The sequence below is a fragment of the Coffea eugenioides genome, chromosome 2 (genome assembly GCF_003713205.1).
Source record: "Coffea eugenioides isolate CCC68of chromosome 2, Ceug_1.0, whole genome shotgun sequence".
Taxonomy (NCBI): domain Eukaryota; kingdom Viridiplantae; phylum Streptophyta; class Magnoliopsida; order Gentianales; family Rubiaceae; genus Coffea; species Coffea eugenioides.
This window is the reverse complement of record NC_040036.1, coordinates 139,983-156,766: the sequence shown is the minus strand read 5'-3', so window position 1 is coordinate 156,766 and position 16,784 is coordinate 139,983. Positions and strand designations below refer to the sequence as shown.

The window sequence follows — 16,784 nt, the reverse complement described above, 5'->3', positions numbered from 1 at the left end:
GGTCATATGGAATGTATACTATTATTATTTTTGGAACTGAATTTACTGTTTTCAGCTGCTCTTGACTTATAATTTTGATTTTGTTCCTTTATTATGCTCACATTATTACAATTCTATTACTAATACGTGACCTTAATGAAAAAGAATATAAAAAAATGGTCCAAAGTTTTTTCTTTTTGTTTTTTTGGGTTGAGATAATTCTTAACTTCAAAAAAACGGTGTTAAAATGACTTCAGAATTCTGATGAATTTTGTTTGAAAGAAAAATGGCTATGGTTAGCAATGTGATTAATTACAAGAGGTTAGGAGTTTGTGGGTCGAAACCGAGGTAATTTTGTTATTTACGAACTTAATGGAAGAGAAGATTTTCATATGATTGCTTGTAGAGTCGGTAGATCCATTGAGCTAATAAATCACGCCATTTTTTTTTTGGGTTGCAAATGATTACCCAAGTTTTATCATTATTTAAAAGAGAAATATAGTTCAAAATAAAAAAGGTAGAAGATCCTAGGAGCAGGTATTCCCACTTCATATCAAATTAAAATTGGCCTTGATTCTAATCTAGAACGTTGTCAATTAATCTGCTGTTTCGCCTGTGTTATTGGAAAACTCTATGGCTTCGGCGTCCAAAAAAATGGGACTCTTATTATCTTTTAAAGGCTTTTCTGTGTCTCTATCTCCCTTGTTCGCATCTGCTGTTTGATGCTCTGGACTCTTGCGCGTCTGTAACGCTTAGGCTGCATTTGTGCTGTTTTGGGGCTTAGCCTTTGATGCAGAGTTTGGTGTTGTAATGTTCACACGGTCGGCTGCTTTTCTAAAATACATTTTTTCTTGACACTTGATTTTTTTTTAAAATTTTTTGCACCACATTCTAGCCGTCATCTTGCAGTATCTTATTCTTTGTTACAATATCTTTACTTTGTTGTGTGATTTTTTCGATAAGCGCAGGTATCATTATGCATAGGTTATTATATATTTGGAGATACTCAAACAGCATATATCTACTTAATCTTCTTATTACAATCAAAGTGGATGGTTGCACGATTAGTAATTAGTATGTTACTATATTGAGTGAAAATTTTGAGCTTTTCCATGTATGTTGTTTATCTTATCCTTGAGCTTTCTTCCATACAGGAATTGCTTTGCATATCATCTACGTGTCTGTGGCTGATGAGGTTGTCAGTTTGATAATCGACTTGTATTGATTCTTTTCTTTCTTGCAGGTCATAAATTTTGAGATGCCTCAAAGTGCTGTGGGATATATACATCGAATTGGCCATACTGGAAGAGCGTATAACACTGGTGCATCTGTCTCTCTGGTAATTTTCTAAAGACTAAATTGCAATTACTTTTGTAACTGAATTTATACCCTGACTTCCAGATTGAATTTGGTTGATCTTCATTTTTTTGCAAGCAGAACTGATGAACAATAGGATTGCTTGAATATTGACTAGAATCTTCTGTAAATCATTGGCTCATATATATCCATGTTGTAGAAGTTCTGTCATCCTTCGCAATCATGGTTTTGGTTTTCAGTTTTTTCTTTGTGTTTATTGCATATTGAAATACGCCTTTTGTTTTTTATATCAAATATTAAATTGTGCTATAGGTTTTGCCCCTATGTTTTGCTGTTCTTTTTTATATCAGAATTCCTAATATATGTTAGCACATGAATAATGTCTCCCCTAATATGATTAAAGTGATTATGGTAATGCATTTAAAATTATTGTGATCATTTTCTTATATGTTTCTTATCTCCCTCTTACTTGATCTTGAGTAGGTGTCCCCTGAGGAGAATGACATGTTTGAAGATATTAAATCCTTCATCGGTGAAAGTGATAACGTGGACTCCAATTTTATAGCTCCATTTCCATTGCTCACTAAGAATGCTGTGGAGGGCTTGAGATATAGAGCTGAGGTAAATATTGCCTTCCTTTATTGCATAGTAAGTTGTAACTTTTTGAACTTATTATGCGTTAAGCATCTCTTTATGCTTACTTTGCTTCTGTGGTTCTTAAAAAAACCCTATGGCGTCTGCCTCGAGATATTGAAGCTGTTTTGTGCTGTGTTGCTGTTTTGCTCTGTGCTTTTTAGCCTAGAGTTGCTATGTTGCTATTTATACGTACTGCTTCAGTTAGAGCTTTGCTTCTTCGAATCGGTGCGAGGTTATGTATTATTTTTTTGTTTTGACTCTAAAAATTATATATTAATTGCCTTTTGTAGTTAAGCCACCGCACCTAATTGCCTTATCTGTTGCCAGCATAAATTTTTTTTTAAAACCGAATTTGGATGCTTACTGTTGCATTATCAACTTTTCAATTCTGTTACACATTTGGACTATACTTTGTCAGTGTTGCAGGGTGTTAGCCTAAACCTCCGGGTTGCTGATGCTCTTGATGGAAAGGAATTGTTGTGCTATGTTATACGTGCTCCTGATTTTATTAGAGTAACTGGAATCAGGTTTACGATTGTTACGACTTACTGGGTTGGAGAAGCTGCATCTGTGGCCGTGTCAAATGTGCCTTTCCTGATGTGACATGCCTCTTTCCGGCATCATCTCTACCTTAGAAGTTGCCGAATTAGTATTTTCTCTGAAATATATTTTCCCCATGCTTTCCTTCAAATACGTTTTTATTCTCAGGTTTTTTCTTCATTATTTTTTTTACTTTCTGTGGTGATGATTCATGATTTCAAGCATGAATTCGTCATGATTTACTTGTAATTTATGCACATACAATTCAATAAGGATTTCAAAGGTTATGTGGCTATGAATGACCATTTAGCTGTAGTTTGCCTATTTTGATTGTGGAACGGATTGTCCGTGTAATTTATTTACCTTACTTTTAGTCAACAGAAAGAACTTGCTCAACTTACTTGTGAATGTGAAAGACATATGAGCACACAATCTGGCGGAATGGAACAGGTAATGATTTTCTGCTCTTTCCTTGCTTGTTCCTTGAAGTTCTGAAATAGCCTCTGCAGGATTTCTGCAGAAGCATGATATTTTTTGCCTTTTTTTTTTTTGGATTTACCCTTGTCCTTTGCTTCTCGTGCTTTGTCCTTGTGTTTTGATCGTATGTGACTTCTTTGCACATTTTTTTTACAAGTTTTTTGCTGCAATGGCTCTTGAATTGACTTGCTCGGTGAAAATTTTTGTTACATTTTATGTCCCTATGATTTAGTTCTATCCATTTGTGATATTTCTTTATGTCTGTTTTCTTGACCTAATTGCCAGATTCGTTTTTCAGTATTATTCGTCTTCATTCCAATGGGAGCTCACTGCTCTAAATTAGGCTTTTGCTGGTGGCCTTCTAACCTCAAATCCAACATCGCTTGTTCCTTTGATTTTGGTAATTCTTAAAACTCTGTTAAATGTATAAAAATGTAATATTTGTTTCCCTTTTCTGATTTGTTTCTTCTGGGGTTTTAGAGCAATGTGGAGAAAATGAGACTATGAAACTGCCATCATTTAAAGAATGCAGTTTACATGAGCTGAAGGTGGCGACTACAAGATTCTCAGTTGAATACATTGTATCAGAACAAGGAGATAAAGCTCCCGATGTTTGTCTACAAAGGGCAGCTTGAAGATGACGGCTCTTAGATTGCTGTCAAACATTTCAATAAGTTTGCTTGGCTGGATTCTCGGCAATTCCTGGTTGTTATTACTTCTTTTAAGCAAGGCCCCAGCCATAGTGTTTCACAAATGTGATATTATCTTATTTATGTACGGGCTTTGATATCAGCCATAGTACTTAGTTAACCATGAGTATGGTGGATGTTATTCAGGTTTAAGATTTGTTGTATGCAATTTGTAAGTTAATAAGTGAGGAAACTTATTGTAGGTTGATATGAATTGAAACATTGATTATGCGGTTGTTATACCTTTGTTTAAGGTCAAATGGGATGAAGTATTTTGTTTCTATCAATAATATAAAGTCAAATTCATTTATTTTCTTACTCACTTTGGCCCTTACTATTTTGCATTTTCCTGCTTACCACTCTATTAACTCTCCTCCTTCACTTTTCCTTTTTTTTTTTTCTAATTTTGGGAATGATCTGAGAGCATGGAAAGATAGTAAAATATAACCCCTAATGATGCTTATAAGTTTTAAGTAGCTACATTATTAGGAAATTAATTGAACTCGTAATTAAATTATAATGCAACCTAACCTTGAAATAGCAAGGGCAAATGACAACTTAGACGGAGTCTTATAATATTTTGATTCTTTAATGAGAATGACACTTACTATTTTTTATATGATTACATACTTAAATGAAAGTTTACTCTAATTTTGGTTTAATATTTTTTTTGGTTTATTTGTAACTAATTCCATCAAGAAAAACAAATTTCATTAATTATCCATTTTGAATTAGTACAAATTATTTTATTAAATTGGGCATCTCCATCCTTTTTTCCACCGTGCATAGCACGGTTTATGCCTCCTAGTAAAAAAGAAAAGCAGCATTAGCAAGAAGAGAGAAGACGAGGAATGTCCCAAAATTAGGGCACGACACCCCCTCTGAAAGGGAGACCTACAGCAAAGTAAAACTACTGTTCCAAGTATCTCTTTCTTCATTCCCTCTGTATAATTTGGTATTATCATTTTATTTATTTTGTTCTGGAGGGCGCGGCGCATTCAACACCACATGTTTGTTGGAAATCCTACCGCTCCTGTTTTTCGTCGTCCTTATATACAAAGAGCTGGGCTCCGGCTGGGTTATACTCTTGCAACATCTAACTATAATATTATAGAAGGAAAAGGAAAGTACTAACAAAACTATAGCTCCATATTGCACGTCTTATCAACAGATGCGATGCGATTCTACAGCAGAACCCATGGCTCGATACACCCACCGACATCTCCCTGCAGCAGATTAACGGGCATGGCACGCGGAGCATCTACTCTCTATTTCTCCCTTAAGCCCCCATAGAGCAGCAGCGAAGTATTAACGCGTCGCCTTTCAGGCATGAGCTGTTCGCTATTTGACAAGGACTTCATGTTTTGTTCCTTGTCTGGGAACGGAAATGACAGAGAAAGGGAGAGTGAGGCCGATATATCCTCCTCATCTCCTTTGGCAGCTGCCACACTCGAACAATGGTCCTGATTGATCTTTTTGCCTCCTTTCCCAACCAAGAACATTGGAGTACCCTGTGTCATAGGCTTACTCTCAGCCCCCAAAGCAAGTTCAAGATTTGGAGCTCTGTCTTGAAGCCGATCCTCCTCTGAACGACTCATCTTCCATTGCATCAACTTCCCAACCAACCCAACATCCTTCCCTGGTTCAGGATCAACAGGGAAGAAGTATCTCTCAGCGTTCCCTTTGATTTTCTGTAGATCACATCCATCAAAAGCTTCGTCACTCCCAGTAGCTTGAACAGGCAAGCCAGAATGCCCACCACGAATCTCTGCAACTAAGCCTTCACTCGAAGAACTACTCTCTACATGAGTCTTCTGTTTTTTGCTTGTTCTTACTTCTTCAATGGAAATATTGTCAACAGCAACCCCTGATTGCACCTGACTTCTGCTCGCATAAGCAGCCTGTGGCATCCTCTGCCCACAATCCACAAGTAGACAATTCCCATAGTTGTCCTTCACAATTTCATTTTGAATACCAGAGGAGGAAACCTTGTTGAGCGAACCATCTTCCGGGCGAGGTTGATGTCGAGTACTGCCCATATTCTCCGATATGTCCCCGGTGCCTATATTTCCCACTGAACCTATCCCACCTGCACAAGCGAGAGATTCACCAAAATAATGCGAAGCATGCAGTTGATTAAGATGAGAATTCTGGTCCAAAGGAGTCTCCTGACTTCTACAGAAACCACTAACTCTTTGAGTAGATTCAGCGGACGTTTGGAGTTCTTGCTCTATCATCTGGTCAGACTCAACACCCTCTTCCTGAAGGGCAACATTGAACATTATACAAGGAACAAAACAATAAATGTTGGACATTAAACATTACCAGAACAAACAAGGAAAATGCTAGTCTTACAAAACCTACTAACATATTACTTAGACAAGACCCAGTGCGGAATGCAAGTCATCTTATCCAATGTCTTGACAATAGTAACTAACAAGCAGCAGACTTGTCTTTGTCACCTTTATTTTCCAATAAAATTTGTCAAACTATCCATCCTCCTCTCTAGTTCTCCCCAAAATTACAGTGAAACATCAAAAGTAAACAAACTTCAATGAGGCCAACAAATTAATTCAAGAAAAATGAAAAATTAACAACAGAAAAAGGATCAGGGAAACAAAAAAAAAGCAGAAATAAAAAGTAAAAATAAGGGAAAGAGAGTGTCCGAAGATATGCTGTGCTGAAACAACAATGAATGTATCCCCCAATCAAGACTAACACTTTCACCAAAAGAAGAAGTACCGACTGATATACAATACATGATCAATGTAGTAATTTTTTCAGTTCAAAGTTTAATCTCTCTGTTAAGTCAAACCAGACCTCCACCTAAGAAAACCTTACCCCTGCCACATCAGGTGACTTAATGTTATGGCAGGGCATCTAGAAAAGGTGAGAAACAAAACATAACATTTGGAGATAAATCTTTAGAATTATCCTCAAAAAAAAAAAAATTTTCCAGCAAGTCCAGCCAGTTTGCATTAAATCAAGCTGTTGCCTCCTCTGCAGAAATAGTATAGATTAAGTCTGAGGGGCCCATTCCTTTCACAATATTCTCCTTTTGAATATATAATTCGGTTGCTTTGGATATCCGCACAGTTAATATACTGAAGTGATGTGGCTAAGATGGAAACAGAAAATTTCCAACATAAGCTCTAGCTAAGAATACCACATCCTTGCATACTCAGGCCCTATGATTGTGAGTGCACACAGATGCACAAGCATGTTATGAGAGGAAGAACAAGGAAAAAAAGAAACAATCATCATATCAAGAAGAAAAAGAACAAATGTTTTGCTCGAAAAAGAATATGGTTATCTAAAACAAATTGATAATACCAGGGAGGTACTGGTATGTTTCATTTCGTCGGACAATGTGCTGGTTTGTGCTGCTTCTCCACATGATTTTGCATTGCTACTTTGTACAACAGAAAAGAAATTGGAATCCAATTTATTATCCTTCCGCTCCGCACTAAGTACAGGATCATTGTTTGTGACTTCCGAAGACACTTTGCCATCAGAACCTTGTTTCAATGCTTGAGATGATGATAAACAAGGCAGTTCCATAACTGCCTCCTCAGATGCTAATGACTTGCTGCTACCTGCAAATAAACCATTTTCTTATAGGCCAAAGTGAGCATGAGTTCAGGGGCAAGAACATGATAGAAGTGAGGATACCTTGAGAAACAAAAGTTGGCTTATGAGAGCAATCAGTCCTCTTACCTCTGAACACCCCCCACAGAAAGAACAGTGCATTCCAACCTACAAGCAGTAGACAATGCAATCATATTTTTTTGGGACAGCTTCCAAGTAAATTGTTACATGGATAAATAAGAAAGAGAAGAATACTATTAAAAAAAAAATCCCCCATTCCCCCAAAACCACCCCCACAAACCTCCCCCCACCCCCAAAAAAAAAAATGCTTAGAAAAAGCGAGAACAGTGGGTGGAAACTTTCAAAGCAGACTGTTATAGGGGCAAAATAGAAGTGGAATGATGATATCCTTCTTTGAGTTCATGTTCTAAGAGATGTAGACCACATCCATCAGATGTCATAAAGCACATGACAGAAAAGTGTGAAGGAAATAAGCTTTCCTTTCTGCTGCTGATAATAAAACACTTGTAGCAAAGAAAATCAGGATCAAAGCTTACAAAGATGGCATTGGCTCAAATACATAATAGATGAAATTTCCTACAAAGATTTACACATTTTGAACAGAAGGGATTATTAGACGAATAAGTGATCCCTCACATTGACACATAAACAAGAACGGACTAACCAAACTACAATCATTCAGTCATTACATCAGTAACAACTCTTGATGCTAGTTATTTTCAACATATAGATATTTGATACATTATGAACGAACAATAGCTAGCCATAAGGAAAATACTAAACTAATCCTTACGCTGGGATTTCTCGGGAAGCTGATTTGACGGGAATATCATGAGTTCAAAACCATCAAAACTTCCTTTAAGCGCAAGATCATTTTTCATCATATTGTCCAACAATACTTTGTAGCTCTTCTCATAGCTGGGAGACAAAATAAATCAGATCAAAGAACATGTACGATTATTTGAGCTAATCAGTAGAATTGATAAGTTCAAAATGCAACCTCGCAAGATCTTTAGCAAAAAAGAAAAGTGCTACATTATCTTCTTTGACACCATTGTCCTGAAACTGTACTGGCCACATAGTCAACCGAGGTACTTCATTTAGGAGGACTTTATTGGCAAATTTGTTCACAGCTTCAAGAACTCTGGGTGATGCACAAGTTGACAAATGAGCTTGTATTCCATCAAAAACATTCAGTGGTTCTCCAATTCTGTTAACCTCAAATACTCCTCTGCCCATGAAAAATCATTACAAGGAGAAAACCCACAATCAGATCAAAAGAACTCCTATGTTAATGCCTATTTTCAGAAATTAAAACTAATGGGTAAAGGTTAAAAGCATACTGCCATATGTACTCATGATCTGGAATGGCCAATGTTTTCAACAGAGTAGATGTTGCCGGTGAGACCCCATTTGGAACATCTCTTACCAAAGACGATCTCTCCAGTGGGACAATAGGAAACACACCTGCAGTTCTGGAAGTAGAAGCTTCAACTGAAAGATTGGGAAACTGCTGCACAATATCGTCAACAGTTTCCTGTTTAGACGAGTCGGTTGTCGAGTTCCCCAATATGATATACCCCTCTTGCATCTCTCCTGAACTGCACAAATTTCCCTGATTACTTGAATCCAATACCTGATCCTGAGTAGCTATTTCGGAATTCATCTTTAGGAGAGATGAATCATCGGAATGGTCAGAAACCCTGTGCTTTCTGTATATCCCAGGCTTTCTGAGTACAGCAGCTTCAATTGCAGCCTTAAGCTTATCCTTACATTCTACCATCTCTCTTGGATTTTTTGCTGCAGTTGTATCAGAAGCAGGCGATCCAGGATGATCAGCAGTGCAAGACTGTGATAAATGACCAATTTCTTTACACTTTCGGCAAGACAGGGTTCTTCCAGAAATCATACTATTCTGCCTTGACTGAGTCCAGCTACCATCTTTAGTTCTCTCACCAAAATTTATCGATTCCCTTGGCCGAGAGGCCCGACATAAACTATCTGGTAGACCTTCATTGAGATTACAAGGTTGTCTCTCCCCAGAAAGAGAATTAGATGAGTACTCCTCTGGGCTACCTTGATTAGGCTTCATATCATGACCGCTATTTCCATTTAAAGATGAAACTCCAAATGAATTAGTTGATGCCTGCCTTTTCAGTTCACCTGCCACAGGACAGCCAATTAAAGGCAGAAATAAACAGAAGGAAATCATCCATAAACAAGATTCAGACCATACCTAGAGAAACAGGCGGTTCTGAACCTGTACGAACAGCAAAACTTGAGGATTTTGACAGTATCATTGACCTACTCTCAGATTGTATAGCCTTTGTGTCATGGAAGTTTCTTGCAGAAGAAAGTGAAGTAGGTTCAGCAGAAGATACAAGCTTTTGATCATTTTTTACTGCAAGAGCACCAGGATTAGCCATAGGCAGACTGCCTGACACTTTTTGAGATGTGAAGGAATTCTTCTTTTCAAATAAGTTCCTGTCTTTGGTATGTTTTGACCCTTTAGTTTCCTGAATACGAGAAAATTTCGGAGATATCATTTTTACTTTTGATTCCCCAATGTTGGGACGGCCTGAGTTTGTTAATCTAAATGACGAAGATTTGCTTATTGATCTGGCAGCTCCTTCCTTTTTTTCAAGAGAGACAGAACTTTTAACTGATCGCTGCTTCTGAGGAACAAAATCATCCACAAGTTTAATTTTTGGCTTCATCGTCAAAGAATTGAATGAGTTGGACTTTATAAAAAGACCTGCAGGATTGTCACCAGTTCAGTACCATTGTTTATTTTACAGCAAGAAGAAAGATATCGTCACCGTAAGCTTCACAGCAAAGAGTTTAAAGAACCTGCAAGAAATGTAGAAGACTATAAAGACCAAAACCTGTTATTCCAGGATTGATTATTACCCTGAGAAGTGTGCAATCTTGAACCCGATGGAGAGGTTGCTGTATCATGAGCTGAGACAGTAACACTAGAAGAATGCTGGGTGGGCTTTGCTTTCCCCCTATCCAAAAGCTTAAACGAACTATCACAAGAAATTGCTGCTGCTCCACTAGAAGTTGATACCTTTGCTGAACCAATATCTGATTCAAGGACACGCTTCTTTACTGCGCAGAAAACTTCAGCATCATCAGATTGTCTTTTGCCCAAAATTTTCACACTTGGCGGATCATTAGCAATTTTGTTTCCCACGACATCTGAACCTTTTGTTTCAGACTTCATAGCGAAGCTTGCATTTTCAGGATTTGCCTGTCCAGAAGAATTAATTTTTTCACTTGCATCAACACTACAAACTTTTTCTTGCCTCGGATTCTTCATTTCCGCCTCCAACCTGCATTCTTCACAGAGCCAATCACCTTCAGGAACTTTATCCACCATTTCTTTCATGCAATAGCTGAAACAAGAGCTAATGAATAAGTATCATCACAGGGACAAAAATGTGGAGAAATTTTTGAAGGGTTAGATAATGTCATTGTCAGTCTTACGTGTGCTCAGCTCCATCACTACATCTACAGCATATTGCAAGCAAATCCTCCCTACCAGCATCGCCACAGATATCACAAACTTTTACCTGGTCCCAGCAGGAAAGGTATAAATTCAATTAACATTAGTCAAAACCCTAATCACTCTAATTAAACAAAATAACCAACTTATAGTGAGTATGGAAATCAGCGACAAGAAACTTCATACCATGGTACAAAAGTAGTGATGAAATAGGACATATACAAGAATAATTAAAAATTTTCATGCTACTTTGAGAAAATAACAAATGCCCAAGCAAGAAAAATAAAAGAAAATGTTGACAGTATGACAGAGTTTTTGGACTATTTAGCCTTGTACTATTAGGCTTTGTTTGAACATTGAAAGAACTTTCTGTGAAAGTGAAGCAGAAAAGAGTTAGGTAAACTAATATAAATATTGCTTTCCTTCCATATAAAACTCAAACTAGTTACCTATGTAGTAGCAATGGTACTTTTGGGTTTTAACAACTTCTCATGCAATTTTGCAGGACACAAATCTGTAAGAAGATGTAGGAGAGCTATGCAACTTTCCCACTAATGCAAAGCACAAAAACAAAAGTAAATAACTCTCTCTCTCTGTCACTTTTCTTCCAACCAACCATTACATTAGGGTTGTGGCACTTTGTACGCTCAATTCCTATTTCTGACAATTCAAGAAACAAAACTTTGCTTTCTACATTCACCAAAGTGGTAATTGACAGGACTACTTCAACTGTACAATTATCTTAATTAGTACCATTAAAACATCCGTTTAGGATTAACATGTTGCCCTACCACGTAGTTTATGCTCAAGTGTAGCTATTACATTCCACAATGAGCATCCAAGCTGACACAACCGTAAAACTTCATGGAAGCAAAGTCATACCAATCCATATATTTCCAAGCATCCAAATTGGATATAATAACATGCACCTTCAACCCACTTGCCAAAGCATTTAATACAACTCAACACAAATCCAAATATGTGCAAAGTGAGAACATATTCTAGACAATTCTATCACCAACACGTAATTAGAGTTATTTGTTTGATGTCCAGACTATCAACTATATAGTTTCTGATGTTGCCACCAAAGGGGAGGACCAAATGATAGATTGAATAACTTACAAATGCGTCCTTATTTCATACTACAGTACCAGCAACATTTGCAAACTGGCTAGCATAGTTATCAGCAAAATTAATACAAAATCAAAATCCATGATATAGTTTAGGCAAAGATTGGATAAAGCCCAGTGATAAAGTTTTAAATAGTTGATGAAAGAAAGAGAGTCAATGATACAGTTTAAACAGTTCTTTTTTTTACAGTAAAGATTACTTTTAAACAGCTGATGAAGTTTTCCTCTCTCTCTCTCTCTGCAACTCTATGTTCTTGGTAGCAAGGAATTGCACTATCGGGATATACATGGGTATAGGCAATATGTCAATCTGATGGCATAAGCTACAGAAGCTACACCTAAATGGAAGTCTTTCATGGACTGCGGAAAATCTTTTGATTTCAGCACATCAAAAGTTCCAAAACTGAAATTTCAACCTAATGACTTCAAAAGCAATAGAAGCAATGTCATTGCTCATTGATATACAAGCAACAGATTTTCTATGAGAAGCATCGCAGGTAAACAATAACAACTACGACTAGAAGCAAGAGTTTTCCAACAAGCAAATCAGAAAGGGACCTGGTTTAGATAATAGAAATGCCCTGCACCTACAAGAGAACATAAAGAATAGCTGTCCTTACATCATGCTCCACCATATCAGAGTCATCACTCTCATCCATTGGATGTGATTCAAAAGAATTTTCAACAGCATCATGCACAGATCTCGATCTCATAACTCTGTCAATTTTGTCAATGTTTTCTTTCTTTTCTACAAAATCCACAGTATTTACAGCTGAAATGCTATCAGTAGGACCACAAGATACAGCCTTTGTGGATAACGAAGTCAAATGGCCACCGGGGCATGCTAACAAATTGTCTTTCAAACCATCAGGACTTGGTTCATGCAAGCGAGACTTGTCCATGGTAGGATGTGAACAATTCCCCCGTGCTTTCATCAAATGAGTGACACCTCCTGCAGTCTTTGATGGAGTCTCCACCAAACCTAAGTTTCGTGAAGATTAATCAGCTTGTGAGCATACAGAGAGGCAAATTCTTCAACAATAGTTCAGTATTTTATGTTTGCCAGCTGGAGTTACTGTCTCTCATTGAGAACACAAATCAAATCCAGAAAAAGAGAAGAAGTTTGATGAAAAATAGTGATTACGTTCTCTTAAGCACTTAGACTATTAGCAGAAACAGGATAACCAGGAAAATCCATACCATCTTCATTTCTATCATTGGAATTGGACAACTTAGTATCTTCAGCTGCAGTAATACATGATTGAACATGATCATGGTCTTCTTGACCTTTTGAATCCTCAACCTTGGGAAATACAGTAGTAGTTTCAGATGTTGCAGACACGTCAGAATTCATTGTAGCTTCACAATATACATTTTTAGAACCATCACTCTTCCGCACAATTTCGCATTCCACAAAATTTTCATTTGGAAAAGCATCATTTACAGAGAAACTTAAAGCATTTTCAGCAGAAGCCTCTCCAGAGCATTCATCGACTTTTGATCCCATCTCGTGCTGGGTAATATGCAAGCAAGCTGAGCAAGGCGCAAAGCACACGTTACAAGTTCCACTTTCTGCTATATGATCAGAATTTAGATTCTTAGGATAACTACTATATTTTTCGTCAACCTGGGAATGGACCTACAAGAAGCAACCAAAATAAACAAATAAATAAGCATGGAAAAATACATCATTTCAAAGAACAAGTTTGAGAGTGGAAAAAAAAAGCAGGCATCACCAAGGAAAAAAAGTTTAAAAAGATTTCCAGGAAGGTAGATAGCTTGCACCATGAAACCAAAATTAAACAAGAAAATCATTATGATGAAAGCTTGTAAACCAGATGTAACCATGATGAACAGAAAGACACACACACACTGGAAACCAATTATAGAAGGTTTCTATATCAAAAATCTGTTGTGATGATGTCTGCATGCTTTTGCAACTGCACCAGACTTTCTGGATTATGTGCAATCACGTTACACTTATTCTCTTTTTTCAAAGTTACATCACTGTTTGTATCTCTTCTTTAAAAATGCTCCTTTCATGTTCTCTCTCTCTTTTTCAAAGTCACATTACTGTTTGCATCTCTTTTTTAAAAACGTTCCTTTCAAGGAAGATAAAAACAAGTACTGCACTGTCGTCCCAACTATTTTCCTCCTATTCTTTCGATGGTATTTTCCATAGTATGCAAAACAATCTTGGTCAAGCACCAAAAGTTTTTGGTGACCTAAATTTCTTTCTCTACTGCATCAATGCGGGTGTACACCGGAGTCGAATGTGATAAGCCAGTTTTCTGCAGGCAGTTCCAGCGTCATAAATGAGTCTCCTTGGCAGCTAGTTCCTTTTTAAAGGAAAGGATAGCTGTTCAAGTCACAAGCGGAGAAGGCGGACCCGTTAAGAAAGATATTTAGCCCGAAGTGAACTAGTATCCTGTATTGTCCTTAAAAATAGCAATTTGTGCATCAACACCATACCCTCAGATCAACTGAAGGGGTAAAGGATACTCCTAGAAAAGATGAGCTATTTGCTATCTCCGAAATCTAAATCATAATCGAAGGCTTCAGTCCTCGATTATGAAAGCTCCATATGTAACAGAGATCTCATTACAGTAGTCTGTAAGTTAAAGGCACTTTTGAAATTTACAATTATATAAATTAAATCTTTATGAATAATTCCCTTCACTTCCACGACATGCTCTGCTCACACCCCAACTTCCCCACTCCAAAGCCATGTAATAACACTGACAACCCAAACATGCAAACGCAAATAAAACACAATGAATTTCCCTTTTGCAGCTTAAAGCACTAAGTAATGTAAATAGGAAGAGTTTCGGAATACGTTGTGACAGTTTCAAAAGAAAAACTCAGGCAGAGGCATACTGAATTTGACAAATTATCATTACTGTAGCAAAAAACAAAATACTCTGGCTAGCGTATATGAGAATCCATGAATGAGATCTGTAGGATCCTCAGCCCAAAAAAAAAATTATTGTCATATATGAATTACGAATTCAGAGCCAGGAGTATAATGAATAGCACGTAATTACCCTGTTATCTCACCATATTGGCATGGTCAGAATCATCTACAGGCCCTCGCATCCGACAGTTTCCTCTCAAAATTGGTGTGATCTATTACAACAATACGATCAAATGTCAATGGCTGGCCCAGTTTAAAGCTTCAAAAGCAGTAAAGGGCCTTTAAACTAAAGCAATCTTAGCATCGAAAATCAGAAATTTTGAGGAAGAAAACACTCCTATTAGATGTCTACTGTGTATCTCTTTGGTCAATAATTTCTTCCACGAATAGATTGACAAAATGCAAAAGCCCAATCACAAACATATGCATGAAGAAGGCGTGCAGGTGAGAAGGTGGAGAGAGAAGGAAACTCAGAAAGAAGATGAGTTTACAATTACAGAGGATGATTCACTGGTAAATCCACAAGAACCATAATTAATTAAAAAAAATAATCCAGACAAGTGCAGAAGAGTCATTAATTAGTGAGAGCAAGCAATCAAAATTGAAACTTTTTAGGCTCATATACCCCAAACAAAAAGGTAAAAATTGTGATCGATTAACAAATATTACGATCAGGAGAAAAGTTGAAGGCGATTAAAAATTAGTACTAGAATTGAAACATATCGTCAGGGAAAACATGAATTATAAAAAAATAAAAATAAAACGAGGCATGGATTTATTCTGTGAATTAGTTTCTTTTTTTTTTTTTGGAGCCGGGGTGGGGGGGGGGGGTTGGGGGAGAGGGGTGGGTATAAGTTTTTCGAGGGGGTAGTTGCTAAAATTAAAACCCTAATTGAAGCGAAGGGTGGAGGAGGAGTAGGCAGAAAAAAAGAAATGAAATAAAAATCTCACGTGCCTTGGGGTGGGAAAGAGTTTGGGTGGCATTGTATAAGTCTTGGAGGAATTGCTGTTTTCGCTCAGCCATCGCCGACACAGAGACACAGGCACAAACAAGAGGAGGAAGACGACGACGATGATGATGGATCAAACATCACCGACCCAGCTGCATCAACAACACCACCACACAAAAGCATACACTTTTGTCTCGCTGATTGAAGAGAGCAGAAGATGAGCTATTACGCAACCTCGCCAAAAATCAGCCTCCAAGTCTTCACAAAAATCAGCCTCCAATTCCAAATGTTTACCCACTCCTTCAATTTCAATCTTGTGTGGTAGTAAAAATAGTGCGTGTATACTATATCCCAAACAACATGGTATGTACATATAATATTTTATATATATATATATATATATATATGTATTGTGTGTGTGTGTGTGAGGGTGTCCGTCTTTTTGTGGGTAGAAAATTGTAATTCATATAATTATAAAGGGTGCTGTAGCAAATTAAATTCCATTTCTCAGAAAACGCAAAATGTAAGGAGGGATAAGTTGTAATGGTTTGGTTTATAGGACATAATATAATTTACTATTTTTTTATTTGTTCTATAATAGTATTTGTCTATTTACGTGAAATTTAAATTTTTTTATTTTAAAAATAAATGAGGATTGATAACAAAATTCTTCTATTGTAATACTTGACTCATTCTAATACATAGATTTTCAAGTTGAATTTGGATTTTTGAGCAATATAATGTGAATTTACATGAAGTCAAATTTCAATTTTGATATCAGATTAAAAATTCTTGCACAACTATTAAAAAATCAAAAAAAAAGTATCTTAAAATATTTGTTTTTTATTATAAAAGGAAAAATTATTTTAATTACAAGTAAAATTATTTATTATGAAAAAATTACATTCAAACATTAATTGAATTTACAAATAACCTAAGATATCTTGATGTAGTATAAAGATTTATAATGATAAATTTGGCATTCTATTTTTGAGGCATTTTAAGATAAAGGAGAAAAGAGTTTTTTCTAGAATA

General features: G+C 36.7%; 1 protein-coding gene across 3 annotated transcripts; it reads right to left on the bottom strand.

The window, feature by feature from the left end:
* Positions 1-4,549: 4,549 nt before the first annotated feature.
* On the bottom strand, positions 4,550-16,096 carry LOC113760860. 3 transcript variants are annotated; one of them, XM_027303593.1, is made up of 13 exons: positions 15,755-16,096; positions 14,943-15,011; positions 13,086-13,524; positions 12,506-12,867; positions 10,737-10,822; positions 10,158-10,645; positions 9,484-10,002; positions 8,591-9,410; positions 8,248-8,478; positions 8,041-8,165; positions 7,311-7,394; positions 6,972-7,234; positions 4,550-5,899 (listed from the first exon to the last, which is right to left on the bottom strand). In XM_027303593.1, exons 1-13 carry the CDS (start codon positions 15,821-15,823, stop codon positions 4,907-4,909), a joined length of 4,548 nt encoding a protein of 1,515 aa, XP_027159394.1. In that variant the 5' UTR covers positions 15,824-16,096; the 3' UTR covers positions 4,550-4,906. The 3 variants fall into 3 exon arrangements, with proteins under 3 accessions (XP_027159394.1, XP_027159396.1, XP_027159397.1); XM_027303595.1 differs by having other exon boundaries at positions 7,356-7,394; XM_027303596.1 differs by lacking the exon at positions 15,755-16,096 and having other exon boundaries at positions 14,930-15,013.
* Positions 16,097-16,784: the final 688 nt, after the last annotated feature.